The sequence below is a fragment of the Notothenia coriiceps genome, unplaced genomic scaffold (assembly GCF_000735185.1).
Source record: "Notothenia coriiceps isolate Sejong01 unplaced genomic scaffold, NC01 NC01_scaffold00029156, whole genome shotgun sequence".
Lineage (NCBI taxonomy): Eukaryota > Metazoa > Chordata > Actinopteri > Perciformes > Nototheniidae > Notothenia > Notothenia coriiceps.
In genome coordinates this window covers 161,499-189,165 of record NW_011361857.1, presented here as the reverse complement: position 1 = coordinate 189,165, position 27,667 = coordinate 161,499, and the positions used below count along the sequence as shown (strand labels likewise).

At 39.1% G+C, this 27,667-nt stretch overlaps 2 protein-coding genes across 2 annotated transcripts in view; both read right to left on the bottom strand.

The window, feature by feature from the left end:
• Positions 1-7,862: 7,862 nt before the first annotated feature.
• tspan7 (tetraspanin 7) lies at positions 7,863-19,876 on the bottom strand. Its single transcript, XM_010786387.1, has 8 exons — positions 19,717-19,876; positions 12,757-12,945; positions 12,403-12,477; positions 12,216-12,311; positions 11,511-11,666; positions 11,214-11,297; positions 10,507-10,592; positions 7,863-10,024 (listed from the first exon to the last, which is right to left on the bottom strand). Exons 1-7 carry the CDS (start codon positions 19,780-19,782, stop codon positions 10,524-10,526), a joined length of 735 nt encoding a protein of 244 aa, XP_010784689.1. The 5' UTR covers positions 19,783-19,876; the 3' UTR covers positions 7,863-10,024; positions 10,507-10,523.
• A 2,608-nt stretch (positions 19,877-22,484) lies between these two features.
• Positions 22,485-27,667, bottom strand: part of katnal1 (katanin p60 subunit A-like 1) — a 10,368-nt gene continuing 5,185 nt past the window's right edge. The window contains exons 7-11 of the mRNA XM_010786388.1: positions 25,541-25,699; positions 25,298-25,424; positions 24,828-24,962; positions 24,603-24,729; positions 22,485-23,844 (exon numbers count right to left, since the gene is read on the bottom strand). Coding sequence (XP_010784690.1) covers positions 23,646-23,844; positions 24,603-24,729; positions 24,828-24,962; positions 25,298-25,424; positions 25,541-25,699 — 747 coding nt within the window. The 3' untranslated portion in view covers positions 22,485-23,645. The remainder of the gene's footprint in view (positions 23,845-24,602; positions 24,730-24,827; positions 24,963-25,297; positions 25,425-25,540; positions 25,700-27,667) is intronic.

Sequence of the window (27,667 nt, the reverse complement as noted above, 5' to 3'; positions counted from 1 at the left end):
GAAAACAAATTTAGCGGGAGTGTTTACGTGTTTCGCGTAATGACGTACAACGGCCTCGACAATTTCTGTAGTCCTATTCAGCCACTCGGTAACAACCATCGTTTTTCAGACACGTAAACTCTTCAAAAATCACCAGTGGGGTCACTGCTGATGTATTTAATGTCGTAGAACAAAACGTGATATCTCTTAAATTTGTGTCAACCACAGACCTTATTTCGAGCTATTTTCCAAAACCCTATGGAAAAAATGCATTGCTTTTTGAGGAACGAACCGGAAGTGCTAAAAATGCTAACTTACTTCCGGGTTTTAGGACGCGTCACTGCGGTTCTCTATAGCAACGCCTAAAATGGCGGTAGAGGAACGTGCAGCAGTGGCTAATGTGTGCTAACAGGGAATGCAGCAGTTGCTGCAGTGTCAACCGTTAACGAACATGCTGCTTTTGCTTTTACACAAGTTTTCTTCAAATACATTTATTTAACCGGAATTAATTCCACGCCATATGCCTACATGACGGGCTAACTTTATTAGCTTTAAAGTTAGCTCTTACCTTATAGCCTTACCACGATTTTTACTTAAACACGGTAAAAGTCGGTGTTCATCTGACGAAAGAGGATGACTCATTACAACAAATAACGATAGCTAACCCTGAATAATTTTGGCTAACTTCCCAACTCTGTAGCACAATATTGTTTGTTAAAACCATAGACTGGGTTAAAACTTACCTTCTCATGTCCTCAGACTCTCGACAATGATTTCTTCCCGCTTCGTTCCATGACCCACGATGTCTCTGTGGCAAACTGCGCATGCGTAGTCACCCACGTGTGTTCAAAGAGAGCTGCTCACTCGTACTTTAAAGTAACGGTTACTTCAAGCTGATGAGTTAAATAACTTCTCTCACAAGAAAGTAATTTTAACTTATTGTATTGAGTTAACAAATAATGTAGATATCAGTTGATGTCACTATTTTGTTTAAGTAAGGGGCACTATTACAATTTACAGTGAGGTAGTTTTAAACATAGGTAGTTTAGTCCAGTGGTTCCCAACCTTAGGGTCAGATCCCCCCCGAAGGATCACCAAGGGGTCATGAGATTATAAATGTGGAAAGAAAAGAAAAGTCTGAAAACTGCACTAAAGGAGCCTAGTAGTCCAGTAGATTAGTAAACCTATTCTCCACCAATTGTCACATTTTAAGTGACTTCTCCACATATATAAGAGAAAATATGGTCAACATAGAGAGAATAAAGGATGCCCCTCTCCCAAAAAGTATATTTCTCCTTGTCGCACATTTCCACTTATGACATAATTAAAGTGTTAAATTGGGGATTGAAAATGTCATAAAAGTGCAAGTTCACTCTTAACTGAGTACCAAGTCCAAATTAGGATTTCCTGCAGGAATATATCAGTCCTGGTTATTTCCCTTCAGGGTAACTTGAGTGTAAGAGATTTACAGAACTGACAAGCTTTACAGATTACACCTAAACCCAAACTGTTGCGCCAGCCAATTTCCAGCATTGATGGTGGACAGCTGATTTCCCCACTACTCTTCGTGATAGAACTGCTGGTAAACAGGGGGGGACTCCCACCCCTGCAATAGAAATAGCCCACTCTAAGCACTGGATACTGTGCATGCACTGCGGGAGTGCTCAGTTTGAAACCTGAGCTTTTGAAAACACTTTTGGTGAGACTGAAACTATGGAAACATGTTTTTCACTTTGTGGCCATCAACAAACAGATAAATCCACCTGTCTGCTCAATCAAAACATGCCTCACCGATTCACAGAACGAAATTTAAAATAGATTTGCAAGACTTTAAGGGATAGGCTCACAGTAATGCTATAAGGGAAAGGAGGGGAGGATAACCTGATTGATACTTCATGGGAGATGTCTATTTGCAAAGATTGTTCTAGATGAATCACTCGGTAAAAATTGCTGCTCAGCAAGAAGGGAGAGAATTCCAAACATGAATGGCTGAACCTGCTTGTTGAGTTTCTGCCTCTCCAGCTCTGTCCCATCCTACTTCCGTCTCTTTTGCTTTATTCTTCTGCTGAAACCACAACTCCCTGTCCTGAAGCCTGTTGTGGAGTATTCTTTAATGTGCAAATGAAATGAATTACCAGTCAAATCCATGCCCTGCAAATACAAATGCGGTAAAACTTAAAATATGTATAGAAATAGATACACATGTAAACAGCAGGGTTGTTGGTTGAGGTGACGCTTGTTTTGAGTATTTTATAAAGATGAGGGCAGAGTCTCTTTTTTTGATATGTTTAGATATTTTGCATCCTTATCTAAAGTATATGGAATCAGCTTTAAAGTGGACCTATCATGCTATATTTGAATAATATTGTGTAGGACCACCTATGTAAGGCATATTTATACTTTTTATTTTTCAAAATACCAAACAGATCATGCATTTTAGCCATTCCTCATTTCGCTCAATTTAACACTGTCTTTGCATGGGCTGATTCTGTGAGAACAGCACCACCTACAGGCCTGGCATATGTACTACAGCATCTCCAGCGCTTTCGAACGGCAATTTCCGTGGCTGTCTCCTCCTGATTGGTGGAGTTGGCCCAATAGCCGTAGCGCCACTTCTGTGACGCCATAGAAGTGTTCAAATCTGGATCAGTCTGTATCAGATCCGTTGCAGCCCCTTTTTAAGAGATTTGGGTATGGAGGAAAATAGAGAGGGTTGTGTTTTCTGACACCTAGTGAGTTCCCTGGAACACTGGGGACACATATTCATGTATAAAAGACGTACAAAAGTGCATTTTGCATGATAGGTCACCTTTAAAATAAATGTAGTCAGTCAAGTGAAAATACAGTGTTTTACTCCAAAATGTAGTAGAGTTTAAAGTAGATTGAAATACACAAGAAAAGTACAAGTACCACAGAATTGTGCTTAGTTACAGTGGGGAAAGAGGTACTCAAATCCGTTATTAAAAGTATCAACCATAGAAACAAGTTGTTGTTTTGTAAGTCTTGAGTAAGTTTCATGTCTTTGCACTTAAGTCCCAAATACCATGCCTTAAAGATGAGTTTCGAGTCCTGAACAAGACACAGTGACATTTTCAACCACATATTCTGCATACTACAATTCCTTCAATGTGGACCATTTCACAGTTCTTGCAAAGTTATCTTTGGTATCAATTGCCCAAATGGCGCTCAGTACAGTTACTTTAGTCTTCATGGTTCTCTCCTGCAAGGGATTAGTTAAAAAAAAATGGATTTGGGGAGTTAAGTGGTGTCTTGCTGGGAATGAATGGCATTAACGTTTAATACTTTTAAATCTTTGGATTTGGGGGGAGGTAGCCTATCAACTAATTTCAAGTTAAAACGATTAAGTCCAAGTGAAGCCACAAGTCGTTGGTTTTAATGCACAAGTAAATTGTTTTCTGACTAAATTGAGCATAAAGCCACGTGTCTCAACTCTGACTACAGTTCAAGTCATTTGACTCGAACCTGGTAAAAAAACTCCATTACAAGTAAAAGTGTATTCAAAAGTTACTGAAAGGGAAGCATGGAAGTACTGCAAACATATCAAAAAGTAATTAAAATGAAACAGAAGGATGCCTTTCAGTCTGACATTATTATATACAGCATCATTGGGTTATTATAAGCCTTCTGATGCTTAATCTTAATGTTGCATATCAAGTAAAGGTGGAACCGATTTTTCTATTTGTATACTCTTTGATTAGTTTAATCCTCAAAAAAATCAGAATATAATATACAATATTTATTGTATCTTCAATCTTACTCTGTAAAGCTGTCTCATAAATGCAGTAACAAGTACAACATGTGTACTCTAAAATATCGAGGAGTAGAAGTATAAAACAGCACAGAAGTGGGAAAAAAAGTTTCTTGGTGTTGTATTTTTTAAATACAGCAGTTCAGTAAATGTAGTCATGTAATTTATCACACATCACCTTAATCCCAGATCTGCCTTGGAAGTAAAGCTACAAAACCCCAACTGACTAATCTTATCCCCCTTCTGTAGATAAACTGATCCCAGATCAAGTTAGAGGGAAAACAGCAGGTCAGCAGAGCAAGAGTGCACGGCTGCTGAGTGGAGATCAGATAAGAACAGGAGCTGCTTTTTGCTCTCTCAACAGGCCTGTCAATCACAGCCCCTCCTCACTGCCTGCCTCTATTCTCCCGTGAAAAGGCCTTTTCACTTGTCAGAAAGCGCACTATGCTTGAATGCAACAATGAAACCCGGATCAGTTCGGAAGGGTTTCTCGATTGTGTGTCATGTCAGACGCTGAGCATCCACCGATTACGGCGGGTGTCATCATCATCCCTGGCTTCAAAGACAGGGAGGAGGAGGTGGAGGCATGAGGGGGTGCAGGGCTGTACAAAAAAGGCAGCTTGAGTGGGAACTCTAGTACTTGTCATCACAACTGCATGTTACTGAAAAGTGTGAGGCATGGTTTCTTAAGTTCAGCAGGGAAGCTGGAGGCAACGCAGCAACAGCAATTACCCAACAACAGCAATGCCTCACATCACAAACAGTCGTGTGGAGCGGGACGGGCCTACTGCTTTATAAGGAAGTAAATGAGGTTATCACTGTGGATTAGAAGAGAGGAGTATGTGCTTGAAAAGAGGAAATGAAATTCATAATAAGATCATATTAAAGCAGCAATGTAATCATAGGTTTAATAAGATTTTTTGTCTGTTCAAATAGGCATTTGAAATCACATTTCCATCATACTGAACCCAATGAGCCAGAGACAACGTTTTCTAAGGAGATACTTGAAAACAATTTATATTATATATTTATTTTATAATATAGGTTAGACATTTTAAAGCGGTGATTTTAAAAGAGGGTATGTGGCTTGCTGCCAGGAGGTCCTGAACAGTTTCTAGATATATTATTTATTATCATATCAAATGTTCAACACATTTTCTTTTTTTACATTTTCAAATCTTAAATTGTTCATAGATCACCTTATCTAGCAAATGGTATAGTATTTGTAATACCATGATCAGAATCCATATTGAGCCTATATGCACCAAGAATGAAACACTTCACAGCACACTTTCTTGTGTGTGTGTGTGTGCGTGTGCGTGTGCGTGTGTGTGTGTGTGTGTGTGTGTGTCAGCTACTTTCTCTCTTGATTTGACGGATATAATGTTTGCGTACAGTGTTCCTTACAAAAACTGTGTTGTTTTACGGGTATTCTGTTAAAATTGTGCACATATTTTTGAAACATTTCTTATATCTTTCATATAGCCAACATTTCTCATATGTTGTTCTTAAACATAACATAACTAATATAATAGAAGTGTAAATAATAGCCAATTTCCCAATGGACATAGATGATGGGGTCATTAGTATTCTCTCTATGTTGTAGGTCCTTGGCTGAAAAACAATTGGGAACCTCTGTTTGTGCAGTATGAAGCAATGTCACCTGTTTCAGTATGTTGTTATTGGGAATTTGTTTCAAGATTACACGCTGAGAGTCAGAAAGGAAGTGGTAAACATCTTACATGTCTATGGTTAAAAACGCAGTGATTGCACCCAGCCTTTCCTCCATCATTAGACTGGCTGCACTTGAACGTGTCGGTGCGCTCTTCCGTGCGTGTGTGCGTGTGTCTGTGTGAGTAATAGCGCTTCCCCGGTGGATGCCTCCCTCCAGCCTATAACCCATTAAGTGTATTCGGGAGGCGGAGGCATATGGGGGGGAGGGTTGGTGGGGGGGAGGGGGGGGGTGTTGTGCGCGGAAGCCAGCGGCACGCACGCTCCATTAGCGGACCCACTGTCACGCCGCTCTGCCGGTAATTTGCGTAACGAGATCGGAGCGAGCCCAGTTAGCGCGATCTCTGCCCGAGTAACAGCCTCTCATAAGCCGCCTGCACACTGCTGTTTTCCGGCCTTGTTTCCCATGAAGCCCGCAGCAGCGCAGGAGAACCAGCAGACGGACGTAGACAGACTGTGTGTGTGTGTGTGTGTGTGTGTGTGTGTGTGTGCGTGTGTGTGTGTGTGTGCGTGTGTGTGTGTGTGTGTGTGTGTGTGTGAGTGACGTGTGTGCATGGTGTGTGTGGTGCTTCCTCTCACCACACATGCTGTTTTCCTCCCCTCTCCAAACAGCTCCGTTTTCCGCTAATACCCAAGCGCCACCACATGGACAAAGATGGTACTCAGTGATGTCATGTAAACTAGCCTCGGGAAGTTTAGAAGAATAATCACTTAATGTTAAAAATAATTAAAATGTTCCTCCTCTTGTGAATATAAATTAAGCAATGACCTTAATATAACAAGATATGTCTTTAAAATGTTTCATATTTTAATTAGTTATTTATATTAGATTTTCTTTATTGATCCCACATTTCGAAATTGTTTTTTTCGAGTAGCCATTGGACTTGAATACAAATAAACACATATCAACAGAAGAAATATACAATTTAACTTGTCGTCTATCTACATAATCCACATTATCAAATTTAACAAAAACATTTATACAGAAAAATAATAAAAACAGTTACGTTATTGCATGAAATACATCATATTGATTTGTCTTTCTTTTATGGTGTATAAAACTTACCTATCTTTTCAAACAGGCAGCATTAGAGCAGAGGACATTGCTGCGTCTTCACTTCTCGTTGCCAAGAACTGGAAGTCTGATTTGTTGTCTGTATCTCAGTTTATCAAGTTGTCAATCTGTCTCTCTCAACTCACAGTAACCCAGATAATCTGTCACCACATCTATTGCATGTCAGTCCCTCCTAGAAGAGGGATCCCCAGAGCTTCAGTCCTGCTCTTACCGGTTCTTACCTATAACAGTAAACATGTCTTATCCCCGACCAAGGGTGTCGTACGCTGTGCAGATTATCTTTAGTTGCCCTAGAATGTGTAAGAGCTGCTCAATGCTATTTAGTTCTTTTATAAATCCTCAATACATTTGAAGTTTGCCTGATTTCTCCAAGCATCCATTGTTTGTTGTGTGTTTTCTCACAATTGTGTGAGGGTATAAATAGTTTTATTCATTTACAAAAAGTCTGGATAAGAACACTGGGTTAATTGTTTTTTTGTTGCCAATTGGGCAAAAGTATATAGATTATCATCTGCAAACTGGTACTTTTATTTTTTCCCCATGCCTTTTCTATTCAGCTCTGCTACAACTGTTTTTGTTACTGCTTTAAAAATAAATAAAATGGTTTTAATGTAAAAACACTGAGAAGCAGTGCAACATTTAATTGTAGAATTACAATAAAGACAATATACAACAAAATGTCTGTTTACTTTAATTTTGAATCTAAAATATGTGTTATTATTATAGTTGTTTGTAGTTAAGGAAGGGCAAATGAGCTATACCAACAACCCAAGGTCAACCAGGTGACTAGTTTTAAAAGGTACGTTTTGTTGTCTCCATTGAGAAGAGGCAAACTGCCACACAGACATATGCCGACACGAAACGATTCACTGCACCTGGTGCTCTGTTACCGGGCATCTCATTGACAAACCTAGCGGTCTATTTCTTGATCTTTAAATCCCATGTTTCTAAAGTCCCACTCAAATTGATTAGAGCACCCACCCACCCACACATCCTGTATATTTATCCACACACTCTGGACATGACTTAACCTTTGACCCGACCTCTTTTGACACTAATCCTGCAGCTAAATATATAATTTGGAAATAGCTCACATTATACCCTTTATTATTGTCAAAATGAAAAACTACAGCTAATAAATTCAGTAAAAAATATATATGGCAAATAAATCAGCTCACAGATTTCTGAAAACATTTGAAGTGTCCTATAGTATAACTTTGGTAAAGACATGTAATACAACAGCTGTTTAACACTGCACATGTACAAAGCTGTCTTAATCGTAGCACAAATAAATCAACGTTAACACAGTTGTTATTCTGTATATTTATTGATAATAAGACCACTGATGGTGACTTAGTCAATTGTAGACAGCATGGTGCAATTCTTTTTGAGCGTCTGGTGACCCCATGTGTAAGCAGGATGGTATTACAATTAAGTATTTACAGGAAAATATCAGTATGGGGAAGGAAAAAAGGAAATGTTAATTCATAGTGTTGGAAAACATACATTCACTAAATAAATGTACAGCTTTAAAAGCAATAAGGATTGAAAAGCCACAACAAAATACTGACCAAAGTTAAATACAACAGGATCCACAAAAATTGACAATCTCTCTCTCACACTCATACACACGAGGAAATCACACAGTCAAGGTTAAGGAGACTGTTAAGTAAAGAAACAAAAATCAGATACACACACACACACACACACACACACACACACACACACACACACACACACACACACACACACACACACACACACACACACACCTGAAAGAGAGATAAAAAAAACACTTGGTGAAACTGTAAACTTAATGCCAACCAAACTATATAAATACACAGCTAAATTGAAACACCTACATGTTGCACGTTACTCTCAACAAAACATTGGCCACAATTATTTTTCCAGTGCGAGTTTCCTATTAAACAAATACAGATTAACAGCACAAAGTGCGGAATCAAAACTGTGACACAACATTGATACAGATTAGCATATTAGAATGAGAAACATTACATTATATAAAGTACATTTCCAATAAATATCTACAGGTGGTGGTGGTGATGATGATGGCATGTCTATGCACTACGTAGAATACTGTAAAAACTAGATGAGCACTGTTGTAGTCCTGCAAGTCTCTAATGTCGACTTCTCTCACTGTAACACACAGCTGGTTATTATATTCCACCGGGAGAAACAAATGGATAAGATCTGATATGACCCTAACAGGCTGGAAATCTGTTTTACTGATCTGGTTGAAAAGGTCTCCAACATCCAAAATGTGTGTTTTGTTTCAGCCTAACATCCTTGTCACTGCAACAAGGTGGGAAATGTAATCATTGGAGGTCGCAAAAAACCAAGATTTTCATTGGGTGGTAAGTTGCTCTTTAAGGCAAAAATCTTGACAATTTGATATGTAGTCAGTTACTTTTACATTAACCGGGAAATATAAGTACTGACACACTAATAAGGAGTCAGTCTGCTTTACATTTAGTGCTTGTTGCTGTCACACGTTCAGTTGTAAAAGTTGGCAGGATTTATCGCTCAAATTCTCTTCTTTCTTTTTCACAGTCTCTGTACATTTGTATCTGGGTGCAACACTACAAATGCCTTAAAGAAGACAGAAGTGTTTACTGTTGTCCCTAAAAAGTTATCACCATTTAGTGTCAGAGATAGTGTAACATCACTTTTTGGTGTGACCATCATTCGACAAATACATTCCTTAACGCCTCCAAAACAAATTGACTTACATGAAGTATCATAAGTGTATGTAGGAGCGGTAAAGTAGGGCAAAGTTAAGCAATACTCGAAGTTACTGTGTGAGTTTGACATTAAAGCCTTAATTGATCATTGCGCCTCATCTTACAGTTAAAATCACGTTTATACAATTCTTCCTTTCCTCTCATTTCTCAGTTTCCTAATTTTCCATATACACCTAAAATACCCTCCTCCGTACGTACACATGACCAGATCACAAAATGTCACAGCTATAGGAATATACAATGGAGAGCAATAGCAAAGTCAAATGCAAAACTAAACATATCTATTAAAGTATTACTTTCAAGCTTTAGTAATGTCATTCTGTACAAAGATGTGCAGTGGTTCCCTGAAGACGGTCGGTGGAGCATGCTGCCGTCAACTGAGAATAAAATCACTTTAACCCAAAACGCCGATCTGAGACCAACAACGCGCCAACTCGGATCTACCTGCTTGTTGTGGGATGTACTGATCCTAGATATGTGCTAATGAGCAACTTCTACATCAAGCAGCGGTGGGATGTGTGGTAAAGAACGCTTTGATGCAACAACAGTGAGTTGAGGAATGGTGCTTTACAGTAAGATACATTAAGATACTAGATTAAGATCACAGGCAGAGAAAGACGGAGGGAGGCAAAGTCCAACCCGGACGCGTGATAGTGTTTCGGGAATTTACTCTCGTCACGCGTCAAGGCTCTTTGTCTCTTCATCTCCCTGAAAAGACAACAACGAAAAGTAAGGTACTTGTATATCTGTTAAACCAGCAGTCATGATTCTATGGCCACTGGAGGGCAGCAAAAACACACTTCACCTGGCTGCCATCATGTTAATGGGGAAAACATCAGCAAAATGTGCCTGTTTACACTTGCAGCAAGCAGAAATTAGTATTTGTATTTATTTGAGAGTTGTATTTCTGAGCACATGATAAATATCAAATACTAACTTTCATTTGGTTTATGATTTGGTCCCTGCAACTCCCGATATCTGGCTCTTTAGCGGCTAAATGCTCCACTATATTAACCAGCTAGTTGCTATCTTTGTTAATCTGCTTTTTGGAGCCGGGCAGGAAGCATACAGGGAGGGGGCATGGCTGCTTAAGCTAGTGAGAGCAGTGAGACTGAAACATATATATATATTGATCACAGCAGCTTTAACTGTAAATGTGTATGTGTATACTGGATGTAAATGGTTCTCACCTGTCACGTCACATCAGCTAAACCATCTCATACTGATTGGCTGTGATGATCCTGGACAGACAGCAGGCCAGCAACATGCCAATCAGCTGAAACACAGACAGAGAAGGATTTTCGTTTACTTTATGTTCAGTCTTTCATTATTTTTATCTTTGACATCTGAGTTTTATTGCAAGAACAATGGTGCTACTATTCTCCTTCCTCCATCCACCATTGTTACACATATTAGGAAAAACAAGAAGAAGTATAAGAGCCTGTGCATTTTTTCAAAACAAATCATTGATAAAAACAAATATATATTCTAGAAATGTCATTTTTCACATAAGCAATTTGGATTTGTCATAAAAGTAAAAACACAGGTGTTAGTAATAACATTAATGACCAGGATCCTGCAGCTGAAGCAGCTGAACAATTTCAACCATCTTTCATTTTATTATCTACACCTGTGCTTTCCCACATGTCAAAATATCTTCCGTGAAAAAGGTCTATTGAAAATGTTCTCTTTGTTTGCTCTGAAACAATTCAGAATTTCCTGTCAAGGCAAAGCTGGCAGTCGTCAAAGGGGATATAAGATGTGTCTGTTCATCTTCTGAGCAATACTAATTCAAATTGAATTACAATGATTATTTATGGATGCCAAAACACCACACGTGACACCTTTTATCTGCACATCATCACATGCAAAACCAGCGTTTTATTCAAACCGTTACCTGTGAGAAGGCAATCCCAAACGTCACCCCTGCGATAATGGCCATGTTGGTTTCCATGAATGAAGTGACCAGCTCGTAGCAGCCCTGAAAGACAGGCGGCATGTTAGTTTGCAGAGGGTGAAGGGACGTGTGCAAATTAGAGGAAACATGGATATCTGGGATACAATCTGAGCCAGTTGTTAGTGTATGGAAGAGGGAGGTTTGGAAAGGTGAATGAGGGCCTGTCAGATAAATGCAGCCACCTTCTGACTGCTGGGATTCATAAAGTAGCTAGCAGAAAATACATGGCATACTGACCTGCTGGTAGACCTTGCTGGGGGCCAGAGTTGTGTTGCGGAGTTCATCCGGGTTGCAGTCGGAGGCGTTGAAGCAGCAGCTGGCAGGAATGCCGTTGGAGGGGTAATACACACTGCCAAACCAACTGGTGTAGTTATACACACCACAGCAACGCAGCTATAAATACACAGAAAATAAGAGACCATTGAAATCAAACTCCGGGACTAAAATGAAAAGGCTCTATATTTTTCTTACTGTCAAAATATTCCAAGTGAAGACCAAAACAAATCACTTGTCAGTCTGTCTCTGAATTGTTTCCGACTCCACTAGTCTGTCATAATAGAAAAAAAGGATATACTTTCCTACAGGAGCTGAGCACTTTAGATTTTTTAGCAAGCTCTAATAAAAATGAGTAAATAATAATATACTCTAATAATAAAGGGTATTTATTTGAGAACTTTATTAATAGTCCGACATTTAGTGATTTCTTTTATAGATTAGATTATACTTTTCTCCCCCTGAAAAACAATAGAGCTCTATAGTACAGACATCATTTTTTGATTTTGTCTATTTGGAGATTTGTTGACAACAAGACAAAGATGGAGTTGCAGGTGTTATCCTTAAATTACAAACTTTTAAGATTCAGGGATGTGTTTTGGTCTGCAGCTGATGCATGTCTAAGCTGTTTCTCCTTGATGATCGGGGGTGACGTTCACGGTGACTTACCCTGTGCTGCAAGTTATCAACAGCACGGCTCGCCTCATCCTCAGCGTTGTAGTTCAGCACGGCGTCAGTGTATGTCCTGTGGAAGGTTCCCTTTATCTGCAGCACGCAAACAATATCACATGTCATAAGAGCGCTTCATACAGCCTTAGTGTTAGACTTGTTGTTACATGGTGGGTTGCATGCTGACCTCATGGCGAAAAACAAATCCAGAAATCCCGGCCACTAACTCAGCGAGGAAGACGAGGGACAGGAACATGGCATACTGCAGAGAGAAAGGGAGGGTGAGGGAGATTTGCATAGTTTGCATGAAAGCCCTCTGCCTTAGAGTATCATTTGCCTATCCCTGCACACTCGCACATTAACTGTAACGCACTCACTTGACCACCATTAACCGAACAAAGTGCCCTGCAGCATATATTGACTTTCTGATCCCTCTCCACAGAATAGAGGTCAACCATTACTCCCTTTATCATGTGACCTGAATTAGCCAGCATCTCTTCTTGAAATATCACACCCCACCCTTCCTCTCACAGCCTCTCACCAGCTTCAGCATCCATGGGCTTCCTCTGCAGGTGGCGAAGCATCCGAACAGGCCAAAAACGACGATGACGGTGCCGGTGCCGATGAGGACGTACGGGGCGTTGGTGGAGTTGTCGGCTATCAGAGAGATGTACGGGCCCAGCATCAACTTCCCCCATACTCCCACTGCCAGCAGGATGGCTCCTGTTATCTGGAGGCCGACGGTTGGAGAGATGGATGTGGAAAGAGAGAGCACAGGAAACAGAATGAAAGCAGGAAGCAGGCCTTTATGTGTGCACTTCGGTTAGAGATTACAAAAGGCTGGGTTTATAGCAGCCGTGGCAAAGAGGGGGGGGGGGAGGGGAAGATGATCAAGGTGTAACAAAAAAAACTGAGCAATTAGAGTTAGGAGGAGGAGACGGCAGACAGAAGACACAAATGTATCTGCCGTGCGGGAAAGCAATCACCTTCTTTATGAATATGCCTGCACACACACAGAAAGAAAAAAGAAGCAAAGGGACATATCAAAGGAGCTCTTTGATCCGAGGCGAGACGCTTCCTCCTGTTGCGCCTATCTTAGCATTTCAAATGAAGGCTGCGGATAAAAGAGGGTGTTGTACGAGGCAGCTGAAGCGCTGTGTGGCTCAGCTGGGTATGTCTTATTGGGAAGAGAGCGGGGTGTGGAACGGCTGCTGATGATCTGACTGGGCGCGAGGGCCAACTCATCACGCTGACCTCCCTGCTTTCCAAGAGGAGGAGGCTGTTCGCCGTCCTGCTGCCAGGCCCTCTGACTAAAGAGGGAGCAGGCGGTACAAAATGTGCACCCGAAAACCTCCAACACTGACGAGAAGAATGCTTTTTAGCTCTCAGCAGAAAATGAGCCAATATGACTGAAACAGCAGTGGCTCCATCAGTTATGCTCTTTGGGGAAATGTTACCTCTTAGCTATGAGGGAAGAATGTTCCGAGGCTTAAAGTCATGATTTGTATACAATATAAAACATATCTATGCGTACACTTGGCTGCTCTAACTGTAGCCTTAACAAGTCTCCGCTGGTTAATGTGTGAACAATATTTACACTTTGCCCTGTTTCTAGGGTGTGTCCATTATGACCGGGCAAAGGTTTTCCACCGTGACGAATCACCAGTCTGTCCTTTCACCGCTGTGTTGTTCTAGAAGTGGGTGCAGTTTAAACAAGGGTATAAGGAGTTATTTCAAAACGTACCACAGTGAGAGTGGTTTGAGAATGACTACTAAAAGTCACTGTGTGCAAAGGCTGAGCTTATTGTGTGTCATGCAAACATCAACACAAATCAACACTTTGACACACAAACAACAAGTTTCATCCGAAAGGTGAAATTATTACAGAGAGAGTAAACACACACATGGGCATCTCTTAAAGTAGGCATAGGCTAAACTAGGGCTGCTCGATTATGGCAAAAAAACATAATCTCGATTATTTGGGTCAATAATTGATATTACGATTATTAAAAACGATTATCCATTTACTTTGAAAACGTTAATTTATTGGAGAAAAAACGTTTGAACAGTATGTTTTCAACAGTTGATTACCTTGAACTTTCAGTATAACTCAACTGAAAAACCAATAAAAAAAAAAAAAAAAAAAAAAAGTAATAATAATAATAAAAAAATAATCGTTATATTTCGATTACGTTGTTTTCGTAATCGTTGCGAGCCATAATCGTAATTGCGATTAAAATATGATTAATTGAGCAGCCCTAGGCTAAACTATATCTTGAAATCGCAGTAGTTTAAGGCTGCAACTAACACTTATTGGCATTATCGACCACTCGTTTGGTCTACAGGTTGACAAAAAACTGTCCAAAAATGCAAATCAAATTGCTTTTCTTATACCACCAACAGTTGGAAAACATGAATATTCCGTCAAACCCCCTTAATAATTACTAATAGACCCAAGTGGTTAAGTGATCATAGGCAATTGTTGTTGGTTTCCCACAATATTCCTTATGTTATTCTGTCTTTATTTATAACTTGAACATGTAGCTGTATCTATTACATAATCAAAACCTGTACAAATGTGTGTTATTGACGAGCTGTGGGCAGTTAGATAAATCCTCAGTGGAACATCGTGATGAGCTGAACCACACAGTGAGAACGGAGAGCCAGTAGACTTTCTATTTGAAATGGTCTCTGGAGTCGTCTGTTTAGTGTTATTCTAATCTCTTTATCTGGATCCCCATCCTGTTGTTCCCTCACTTCCCTCTACTGTAGCTTACGCTTTCTCTGGGCTTATGTGTCTTTTCTTTCTGCGGCAGAGTAAAGCTCATTTTAGTTTTTTGAGTGAGGCTCTGTCTACTTGTTTAAAATGCCCACTTCAGCTATATTATATATATTAAACAAGATAGAACATAAGTGTTCTCTTAAGGTTTTACAGGTTAACTGACAATAAATCACACATTTAATTTGTTTTAAGTTATATATCATTTGTTATGGGCACTTCGGGGCAGCTGTAAAAACATGAATGACTTTTAATTACCATACAAAGTTGGTATAGCTAATCTGTTCACTATTAACAAATCCAGCAGACATGGTTAAGCACTGCCATGCTTCTGGACATCCAGTGAATGAAGTCCAATATTTTAGCTCGGTTTGAGTCTCAAATACTAAAATAAAACAATAATATTTTGTGGTTCTCCAGTTAGTCACCACCTTAATCTGTCCACAGTTAGGTTGCAGATCAGGTGGCTCACAGTAGGCTGAACAAAAGGTTATAAAACCAAAACTCTGAAATAAAACACTGTAGGGATAAGAGCAACTGTAGAGGTGGGTGATAATTATCTGTGGGAACTTCACAATAGGGCTGAACGATTAATAAAGTTAAAATCGAAATCGCGATTTTAAATGATACGATTATCAAATCGCAAAGCCTACCATTTTTTTAACATTTTTTTTTATAACATTTTTTATTTTATTTTTTACATTTTTTGTTTCTTTGTTTTGGTCTTCTTGTGTGTCAGTCATCCACACCAATCAGAAGTGCTGTGCTCCACATGTACAGCCATTGTTAACCAATCAGAAGTGGCCCATGATAGAAGGTGATAGACAGATTGATCCAATCACCTGCCAAGTATTTTTGAAAGTGCCTGCCCTTTCCAAATGGCTTCCAATGGAGCTTTCCTAGATCGTTTGGTGAAACAAACCATCTGAGTCAGGTTAGTAATGCTCCATCACATGTGTTACATCTATTACAGGGTGAATCTTAAACTGAAGCTTGACTTGAAGTTTCATGTAAGTTTAGTTCTTTCACTCGTAGCTCGGGCTGCGGGGGTGCTAGAGACTGGAGCATGTTGGACCTTGCTAGCGGGAGATATGGCCGCATTTTACAATAAACTTCCGTCGGGTCGCTTAAAAACCAATATCGGAAATCGAATCGCAATCTTTGTCAGAAAAACCACAATTCGATTTTTTCCCAAAATCGTGCAGCCCTACTTCACAATGAGCAATATATTATACATGTATCATCTGATCTATTGTTGATAACCCATGGTGACATCTTTTTTTATCCAACTAACAGTTAAAAAATCCAAAGATATTCAAATGACTATCACATATGACAAAGAAAAGCAACACATCATTCTCACATTTGAGCAGCTTGAATGAGCGAAAATGTTTGGCTTATTTGCTCAGAAAATGACCAATTTATAATCAAAATAGCTGTCAATAAATGTTCCTGTGAATGTCCTTACTGATTCATTGACTAATCATTGCTGCTCTCATGAAAGGACCCTTTTATTCGTGGGCTACTTTCCAGCAGAACTACATGTCTGCATGCTGATGATTTGATTGGTCGGTAATGTCTTCTACAGTGTCTACCAACAGCGATCTTGGCAGCCAGAGCAGACTGTCATTTCAGGGAACAGTCCTCCAGATGACGATGTACTAACAGTTTATGGCCTACATCATGAGCATCAAAATGCCTCACCCCGTAAGCATACAAATAAAGGATCGTCTTGTCATTGCTAAAGTGTTCAATTTGAAGCCATCGGGGAAATAAGTCCAACCAACAAGTCATCAAGACCTCATGTGTGCTGCTGAATCCTAAACAGCCTCAGACCCCCTTTCTCCTCCTCCTCCTCGCCTCCATGCATGTTTTGTTTGAAATTCAATGCCAGGCCGGCCACCCTGGTTACAGCACAGTTTGAAACAGGTCACCCCTCCTTCCTCCTCCTTGTCCCCCGCAGGCCCTAATAAAGCAACAGAAGGTGCGATGACAAAATATGCTGGCGAGGACATGGCACTCTACCACCTGCTCTGCATTGAACTGTCCTGTGCTCAAAGTATGACAATGTAAATACTCTAACTGAGGCATTAGTCGTCAAGACAAGCTGATGACAGCGAAACCGAGACTGGACATTGAAGGCATGCTCCCCCCACTGGACCTCTCCATTGCTGCAGCCGTCGGGGGTGCAGACGGCCACTAAGCTATGGACACTTCTGCTCTTTAGACATCTGAAACCTGATGTTGTAGATGTAATGGAGCACAAAGAGACACTCCAATCCTGACTAAATATAAAAGTTAATATCAGTGACACAGACATATGCAGGGAGATACATAACAGCACAGCACTTCCTTTCAGCCTTTTTATTTCTGTGTTCGAAAAGGTTTAAGCATTTGTGAAGACAGAAATGAAAAGGCTTCAGCATCTGCGTTACCACATTGATTTCCTTTTGCAATGTTAGGGGTCAGTTTCGGAAAGCAAAGAAAGTACTCTTCAGGTCCTAAACGCATTAGGGCCAGATAAATCTCTTCCACATGTTCTCATTAGATGATCCTACCCTTCGCTGTGCCTGGCAGCTATCACAAATCAGCCTTAACACAGAATTATGGTCAAAACATGACTAAGTTAATCAAGCTGCTTGTGAGTTAGTCACTGAGTATTCTGGTCGTATGTTGTGTAAGATACTATTGTTGCTTTATCATCCGTGAAGACTCGGCAGGTATTTGAAATGTAAACACAGACTTATCCAAACTACTCAATACCGAACAGAGAATAAGAAAATACTATTTCTCTTCTCAAGTTAATCCTCAAAGTGATTTATCCCAACTTTATTGGTTTTGAGAAATGCTTTCTGGAGTGATTTTCTGGCTTAAATCCCGAGGACACTCAATAACAAAGAGCCTTAATTAAAAGGGAAAAAAGGAGCAGAACCTATTCTTCAAACGAGTGTTGCTATATGCTGCTCGCTCAGCATTGTGAATACAGCATTTTTATCAATTTCCAATGAGAGCAAGGCTTTGCAGCTTAATAAGCCTTGGTGAAAAATTCTCCAGAGGCTTTTGTGGTGCCATGTTTTGCATGATATTGTAGGGCGGGTCTGGTGTTTTTTGTTCAATATGTAAATGAGGTGGACAAAATATCACACAAAGAAGGTGGACAGTACACATGTCCAACCCCAGCTGGGTACAGGTGCAGGACAAAGACAGCATACAAAGGATAATGAGAGGGAGTCATCTCGGATTTGCAAGATCTCGAAAAAAAGTTCCTTGGCTTTTGTTCACATTGATGTTTGTTCGTCGAAAAATATAATTATTGGGAGCTGGCAAGTACCAATTATTTCTTATGTGGACAAAACATTGGAAAACTGGCCATTAGTTCAGTCCTTTATCAAGCAATGCTTTATGAATCTTCTACATTGTGGGCATTTTCTTTTCTTGTTTTCTTTTGACCTTGTGTCCTTATCTCACATTTTATTTAACTGGACAAAAAACACACATTTCTTGATGTTATTTAACACTTAGGAAGATTGTGATGGCCATTTTGACACTATTTTCTAATCTTAAACCAAACAATATTGTGGTAGATTCACGGATAATTGAAAAATAACTCTAAGTTACCTTTAGTACAATGTTGTATTGTAAAATGCAACCACAAAGTACAGCCTCAATGTTTAGGGCCAACAAAAAAAGAAATGGTAATAATCTCAACATTACCTGAGCATTTAAATTAAAGTATTTGTACTGTGTTAAATGCAGTATTTACTATTGTATTTAAATTACATTCCATGGTTAAAATACCGTTTTGCCTGGACTGTAACTAGTTTCTTTGTAGATTTAGGTTATTAAATGTCTACTTATAAATCCATAACCATATATTATGAGATGAGATGAGATGGACCTTTGGGGAAATTCAGGATTATGCATTCAAATATCCAAATATATGTTATTATCAAAAACATGAAAATGCTGCTTACATCTTAACAATCGTCATCACAAAAAGAATATGAACTCACAGGGGGGCTTTCTGCAAAATAAGTACTTTTACTTTTGACACTATAGCTACATTTAGCTATTGATAGGCAAATTGTGTAGCATACTTATTACTTCAATAACATTTTAAAAGACTTTGTAATAGAGTATTTTTACACTGTGGTATTGATACTGTTTCCTAGGTAAAGGATATGATTGGCTTCTTCTTCCATCAAGTGTTTGTGTTTTATGCACCATCAAGGCACGTTTGAGCCTTTTCTAAGTGCTCCTATAGGAATAACACATTGTCTGGTAGAATATATGTTTAGGGTGCAAGGTGGTCCCTTTAAGAATCTATAGCAACGACCCCAATAATGTGCGTGAGAAAATTGTCTTTAAAGGGGCCTTATGAAACAGACAAGGCCCATAGCGTCGGTCTCATCACACAGAGTTAAATCGTTGCGTTGATGTTAACATCCTCTTCCGCGCTAAAGACAACAACCATGATGCTATGTGTGCTATATGCTGCACCGACCGCAGCCAAAATATGTATGAACACAAGTTACATAATAAAAAAACGATAAAACCCACATTTTAGACGCTACATTAAGATTAAGGGGTTTCCATTTAGCGCTACATTCACACCACAGCATGAATCCGTCGATGATGCTGCCACTGTCCACCCCTTCATCACGCACACAAAAAACAACACATAACGGTGGGATATTATAGAAAAAGGAAAAGGCTACGTACCCAAAACACGAAGGAGTAAACGACGAGGAGGGTTTTAAGGCAGGTGATGACCGGTTTAGTCTCCATTGTGGCGCGTACGGTAGACCCACTGTGATAAAATAACGGAGGAAAACCGTCTCTGAAGTGTCGCGTTGCAACCGTGCGCTGATGCAGACACAGCGTCACGGACACGCGCAGCAGCAGCAGCAGCACAGTGAAGGAGATTTATGGCGTATTTTCATTTCAAACCTTTATTTAACCAGGTAGGTCCCATTGAGATCATTGATCTCTAATTCAAGGGAGACATATTTAATGGTAGCATCGATTATTGCAAGTACACGGAAATTATAATATGTCCTATAAATGTATTCTTAACGCTTCATAAGGGCTTGCCAATGTATTATGTGCAGTGGTGTAAAGTAACTAAGTACATTTACTCAAGTACTGCACTTAAGTACAATTTGAGGAGCTTGAACTACTTTACTTGAGTATGTCAATGTTTTGCTACTTTGTACTTCTATCCCACTACAATTCAGAGGTAGATTGTGCTATTTTACTCTACTACATTTATTAAATACCTTAAGTTTTTTGCAGATTTTGAAAAATAATGGGAAATATAAACAATTATACTAAGTAATTCAATCTAGCTGCACCTTTACCATCTGTGATAAACACATAATGCATCAATAATTATATACAAAACATATAATACATATATTTCTGAAATGGGTCAATCTACACAATGAGTACTTTTACTTTTTGTACATGTTGATGCTTATACACGTACTTTTACTGGCATAACATTTTGAATGCAGAGTATTCCTTCACTCTGATACTTCTACCTTTACTTAAGTACAAGATCTGAGTATTCTTCCACCTCTTATGTGTGAGAGTAGCATTGGTGGAAAGTTACTAAGTACATTTACTTAAGTATCCGGAGTAATTTGTACTTTAGTTGGGTATTTCATGCTACTTTCAGCACTATTACTTGTTAGAGGTAAATAGTGTAGTTAGTTCCTCCACTATTATTCCACATGAATGGATCAATTGTTTATTATAGGCATATTTTATTAAGGATATTTAATAAGGATATGAAACATTTAACTGACTAACTAACACAATTTTGCTGATGGCTTATTAGAAATGTATAAACTCAAGACTATATTGATGACTCACTCACTAACATTAAGACTAGTGTTGGTCATCTTGTTCCCCTTCCTTTATTTGGTTGATTGCATCATGTTTTACAAGCAAACACTTGTATTACTAAGAATGTAGCTTTCAGTATGCAGGTCTCCACATAATAAAGTGATCACAGTACATACAGATTGAATTAATCACAAAATAAAAGCAGAAAGAAAGGCCCACCTTTGTATACTTTAAACTTGGCCACCTTAAGTGCAACATTAAGTTGGGGATTTCCATTAGAATAATCAATCAATCTCCCCTCAATTCTTAACCTATCTTGGTCTCTTAGGCCCAAGGGTTACACGTTTAAAACATATCAATCATCTATAAAAATCAGTAAAACAAACAATCCAGCACTGCACTGCACCTCTTTCCCATTTAGGGTCCTTGTCCACCATCTTGTGGTCTTCCAGAGACTTGTGGGGGGGGGGGGGGGGGGCTCCCTTGTCATGGAGATTGTATTAACCATGAACACCCGAAATGATGTCTGGAGAACAGAAAACATGGTTCGAGGAATTCTGTGAAATGTATCCACCCTATTAGATGAATGACCAAAGCCATCATATTGTAGAGGATAACAGCCTCTCTGTATAATGCAATACAGTTCAACAGTCACAAACTACAGTCTCCTAAATTAAGCTGAATCAACACCCATCCAAAGCCGTTTGGAGAAACATTTTGAAGTTCCTCAACAGAGATACATTCTTGCTTTATTATGTTGTGTAATGCTGCCCTGAATGAGGAAAAACAAGTCTAAAAACGATTAACGAGTGAGTCTTCACATCCTACAACTCCTTCATTAGCAAACAGGACACCAGCAAACATAAGGACAAAACGATTATGGGACTGTGCCACAAATATTTTGTAAAATACTTTTTTGCTTCCTTCCTTAAATGTTTTGTTTTATTATTCTTTTTCGCTCACCAATCATTTATAACCGCCTTATAATTCAAGGGAGTGCATTTGTTGCAAAGTAATTGGAAACAAAGAGTACTTGCCAATAAAGCCTGCAGTTATATCTGTTTTAGATTTAACAAATAACAATCAGCCAAGAGGGGTCAACAATTTGATCATAGAAGAGTTCTGTCTACAATCTGTCCCACATTTGAAAAAGAAATAGACAGTCGAAAGACATTTCAAATGTCAGATGCACTTCTGCTGACCTAGAAAAGAAATGTAGGAGTGTTTGAGTGCTTCGTAAGGAACAAAAAACAAAAGCAAAATAGGGAAGAGAGCATCTCACCAAATCTTATCAATGACATTAATGAGGAAAGGTAAAGGGTAAACAGTGTTTCTGCTAAAACAAGTAAGCAAATCTCTAAAATACTCCAATGGTGAAAATACAGATCATACTGTAAAAATCTATTATTGTGCAAGCATTTATGTCTTAGCTCTCGTCATGGGTTTAATGTATCAACGATATTGCAATAGTTTGACAAAATAGTCCCAATTCATTTATTTATAAGTTTCTCCTAAGCTTTTAACCCTGTCACAATGTTTCCATGTGTAATCAGATGTCTTGCTCACGCTGAGTTAAAGTTGTCTGAGTTAATTCTTAGTTTGAAAGTCAACACATTCCAAAACAGGAACCATTCAGTAGGTGTGTTTTTAGGCGAGATTTAAAAAACAATCCAGGAGTCAAGCAGCCATCTTCTTTAAGCTTGACTGCATTTGTCGATCAACAGAACTACAATTTTAAACAAATATTAAGGCAAGGCAAGTTTATTTTATTTATTAAAAATTAAAACAAAACACAAACACATACACAGACACTTTACAACAAAGACTTTGTGGTTCTTCAAGTGTGTTCAGTCAGTAGTAAGAACATGGACCCCTGAAGGAAGTACATTAAAAGTGCTACTGTTCCTAAAAAAAAAAGAAAGGCCTCGTACAAGAATTGCAGGTACTACCAGATGTGGCAACTAAAATGTGATTCAAGAAAACTTGTTGCATTTGCCAGAAAGTCCGAATTATAATGGTAAAATCTAAATGATAATCAACTACATCATGGCCTGTCAATGGCTTTTGAAGGTTTTATGGGCATTTTTTGGCATGGCAACCTAACCATTTTTCAATTTTGTTTAGGTTGCTTTCCCAGCAAACACCCTCTGTTGTTTAATTTGTTGTAAGATTGTCTAATTATTACAGGATGATATCACTACTACAACTTGTGTTTGGTAGGTTGTGTTTTTTTAATAAATATTGCCGATCAAATCGAGCAGAACAGGTCAGAACTCATTCAGACATTTAAACTATGTTGATTATTGAAATGACACACGCCTCACATAAGTGTAAAAAGTTTTCAGTCGTCAGGTTGAAACATGCAATTTACGAGCAAAGTTTGTCGGTTGATTTAGAGAGAATTAGATTTAGGTTCTTGCACAAGGCCCAACATGTAAGTACCGTTCCCTGGTCTACCTGTGTGAATTAAGCTACTTATTGACATTAAAAGATTCCCCTTTCTTGCTCAGGTCACTTCAGTTAGTCAGCAGCTGGGCGATTGATAGTCTCTGTACAGACAGTTCTGTCATTACTACAATGAGGGGAGAGTATGTGGAAAGGCAGGAATGAAGCCACCGAAAGCTCTCATCATGTTCTCTCAAAGGCACCAGTCTTCTGCAGTCTGAGCCCTCTATATAATCTTCATCCCTCATGGGCCTCCCGGTTCCCATACAGTAGTGCCTCGTCTTCAATGCTTTCTTCATTTTCAAAGTCCTCCTTTTCGAGGCTCTGGTTGATCTGTGTCTACGCGCCACCGTTCTCTATACTGACCCAAACTCAGACATCCAGGTAACGTATTTCTCCAGGTCGGCAGCAGAGACAGACTTTGAGATCTTCTTGAGAGTGAGGGTGAAGTCCTCCATGGTCACGGGCATCTGCAGCTCGTCTTTGGACAGAGCTCGGATCTCCTCGGGGGTCAGGCCTTGGATTCGACGACGCATTGCCATCATGGACGCATCCCTGAGCAAAAGACAGGAGCAGAGAGGAGCCGGGTGATCAAACAAATGTAACACTTTTTGTTTTATAAGTATGCTACCTAAAATAAACTTCCCTTCTTGAAGAGTTGTAAAGCTGGAAAAACGTAGGTTCTCCCTTACAGCTTCTTAATAGAACCTGGATAAAATGTGGATACCTTTTCTGTTTACTATAGACATATTGATATTAGGCACAACAGGTCAGATATCTGAACCCGATTGTTATTATTTTTCATCATGACTTATTTGTTTAGTTTTCTTTCTTTTCCTTTTCTATGTCTTCCTCCTTTATGTGTGCTTTGATTCAGTTTGATATTTTTTTCCCCCTGGTTGAGGTGGGGTATGTTTGTTGAAAAAAAGCTTAACTTTGTGCTTTTGCCTTTCTCTTTTTATGTAAATGTATATTTTATACTGTTGATGCTCAATTAAAATGGATGGAGACTAGGCCGTGATCACTAAGCAACAAGCAACAAAACATCGCTAGCCTGAGATGAGCAGAAAAGACTTCGGCAACATAAAATGCCTGTCATTCCGAGCATAGCTTCGGTAGAAAGGACCCAAGGACAGGTGTTCAAGAGACGTGTTCAACTAAAGTAACTATGAGAAATCATTTTCAGCAAAAGGGCTTTGAATTGGAAGAAATCCAGGCGGAGAAAGGCGACACATTTAAAAAATATATAATTTAAGAAAAACTGTCTTACTATAAAGAACACCCCACCATATGAATAAAATCTGCAAACACACCTGCAGACGTTGGTGATGTCCGCTCCAGAGTAGCCCTCAATCTTTTCAGCAATGAGGTCCAGATCCACGTCATCAGTCACATCCACCTCCCTCAGGTTGATCTTTAGAAGCTCAACACGACCCACAGCTACACAAAAACAACATTAATAGGATATTAGGATGGTTGTTTGTAGCCTTGATAATGCTACTACAGTTCTGAGGTCAGTCTGTGGGAGCAGAGGTCACCTGTGGGCAGAGAGATGTAGATCCGCTTCTCCAGCCGCCGTCGCAACGCCTCGTCGATGTCCCAGGGGAAGTTGGTGGCGGCGAGGACCATCACCATTTTCGAGGGGTCATCGTTATCCATAGCTCCACCCACGCCTGGTCCCCAAAAAAACATCAGAATCAAACTGCTAATTACTGTCCCATTCATGTCAAACGATCTTTAAATCTATCTAGGATGCATTACTGAATTTGTTTTTAGTTTAATATCGAGCACTATTCTGTTCTTTTTTATATTAAAATGTGCTAATTGCGAGAGCTCTTCACGGTTAAATGTAAGCCTTTTTTAAAACCTTTTTTAAGTTTGACCTGGAGCGCAGAATAATTTCGCAATTTGTGCATTTCAATTTTGTTAAAAAGTATTTATTTTCCTTGAAAGAAAACCATTATAAACCTATTTATAGCTTCACTTTCTCCCTTTCTATTCCACTCACCATCCATCTGAACCAGGACTTCTGATTTGACCCTGCGGCTGGCTTCATGTTCATCAGAGGTTCCTCTTCGGCCACAGATTGAGTCAATCTCATCTATAAAGATGGTTGTTGGTGCATAAAACCGGGCCTAAGAAAATAAAATAGTATTATTTTTTTCCAGAAACATGACAAAATATTCAAATCCTCACTGTGGTTGTTAGGTTTGTGCTAAACAAACCATTTACACAGTGTATATAGACTTACCATTTCAAACAGAAGACGCACAAGTTTTTCTGACTCGCCCCTGTATTTTGAGGTGAGTGTGGAGGAGGACACATTGAAGAAAGTAGTCCCACATTCTGTGGCCACAGCTTTGGCTAACATCGTCTTCCCTGTCCCGGGAGGCCCGACCATTAACACACCCTAAAACAAAACATTCAAACGTAAAATATAAAATCATGTAGACAGATACAAACGTTTTCTGTAAAAGTTAGGACCAACCATCACTGCCACCCTCAGATGTCTGACATTTGTGCATCTCAAATGTCTCTGTTGTTGCTATGGAGATTACATAAACCACAAAAGGACCTGTGGCACAATTCATAGCATCTTTAATGTAATTGCACTCCCTGCTGCCTCAGAATCCACACAGGCTAATGAGTGCCATCATCCCTGCAGGACTTTTTCCCTCAAGGGTTTTTATTTGAATATTAATTGTATTCCCCAACAGTTTCATGCTGTGTTGCTACGACGATCAGCTGAGAATCCCGCCCACACTGTACTATCGGCAATGGAAAGCAATACAGAGAAAAGGACCTGGTACCAAAAGTGATCTCAGATGAGCAGAGGAAGCTACTCATTAGTAAAGAGCTCTATTAAGCATACATCAGACGAAATGAAGGCGCTGTGTTGCCGTACAAAGCGATTATGCCTCGTGTTTCACGTTGCGGGCCTGAAGGAGAAGAGGCTTCACATGATGAAGTTTAACAGAAGTACAGAAATAAAAATAAAACAGACTCATGTAGAGCAGCATGACTGAGTGTTTGCATCACTATCATAATTATTCAAATATGTTAGTGATGCAAACGGATGTAAGCATTCATAATTAAACTTAGTACATTTTTTTGCCAGATGCAGCTAGGTTCAAACCAAGTGTGGGTGTTATACTATATCTTTTTAGAACAGGTTGCACCATATAAGTTTGTTATAATATTGAATTAAGATATATCGGAGAAAGTGTAGGCCATTCATTATTTACTGTTGTTGTAGCAGAGCTGTTAAAAAACGGGGAGAGATTGATGTAAGAATGTAATTATGATTTTTCCCATAATCGAGCAGCCCTACTGTGGCTGCTCGATTATGGGACAAATCATAATCTCGATTATTTGGGTCAATAATTGTAATTGCGATTATTAATTGACTTTGAAAACATCCATTTATTGGAGTTTTTTTTTTTTAACAGTATGTTTTTAACAGTTGATTACCCTGAACTTTAAGTATAATTCAACTGAAAAACCAAAAAGAAAAAAATTATAAGAAAAAGTAATAATAATTAAAAAATAATCGTTTTATTTCGATTACGTTGTTTTCGTAATCGTTGAAAGCCATAATCGCAATCGCGATTAAAATAAGATTAATTGAGCAGCCCTAAGCCAAAGGATATTTTTCAATATTTACACATTGAGTGCATTGCTTGTAAAAGACTACATCCATTTACATTACTAGATTAGACAACTGTGATTTATTATTTGTTCACTTGGAATTGCCACTGGAATTATATTTTATGACCAGTATGTGTAATAAAGCCAACCTTTTCCTTAGGAGACGTCAAAGTAAAACAGATGTAATGAAGTATTATTTGAATTATTTGAAGGATTAAAGTAACGTGTTATGGCAGGAAAGTTCAATCTGGTATATTCATTTTAATGTCACCTTATATATTCGTGGGTGTTAAATTTGAAAGTACATTTTTAATGTTTAAATAATAGAGAGGCTTTTCATATATTCCTGAAACAATGTCCCACTACTTAGTAATAATAAATTAAAGCAATAGTCTTTTCTTCCACTTTTCATGTGTAGTCAAAAGGGTGGTTTTATGACCTTTGACATCTGCTTTGCAGTTCCCAGCAAGGAAGGGGCCCTGAGTCTCTAGCTTCCTCTGCTAATTGCTAAAACCCGTATTGATTAGCCCAAAAGGAAGATGTGCCTCAGATATAAGGCAGTTAAAGTCTTGTAGAATTAATGATTATCTCCTACACATCCTGCAGGCCTTGAGACTTGGGTCACCCAGCAGTAAATGAGATAAAGGTCCTTTTGAGCTTATCAATAAAATGTATTCATTCCTAGTAAGCTGACTTTGGGGTGAAGGGAAGTTCAGGGAAGCCATTAAGC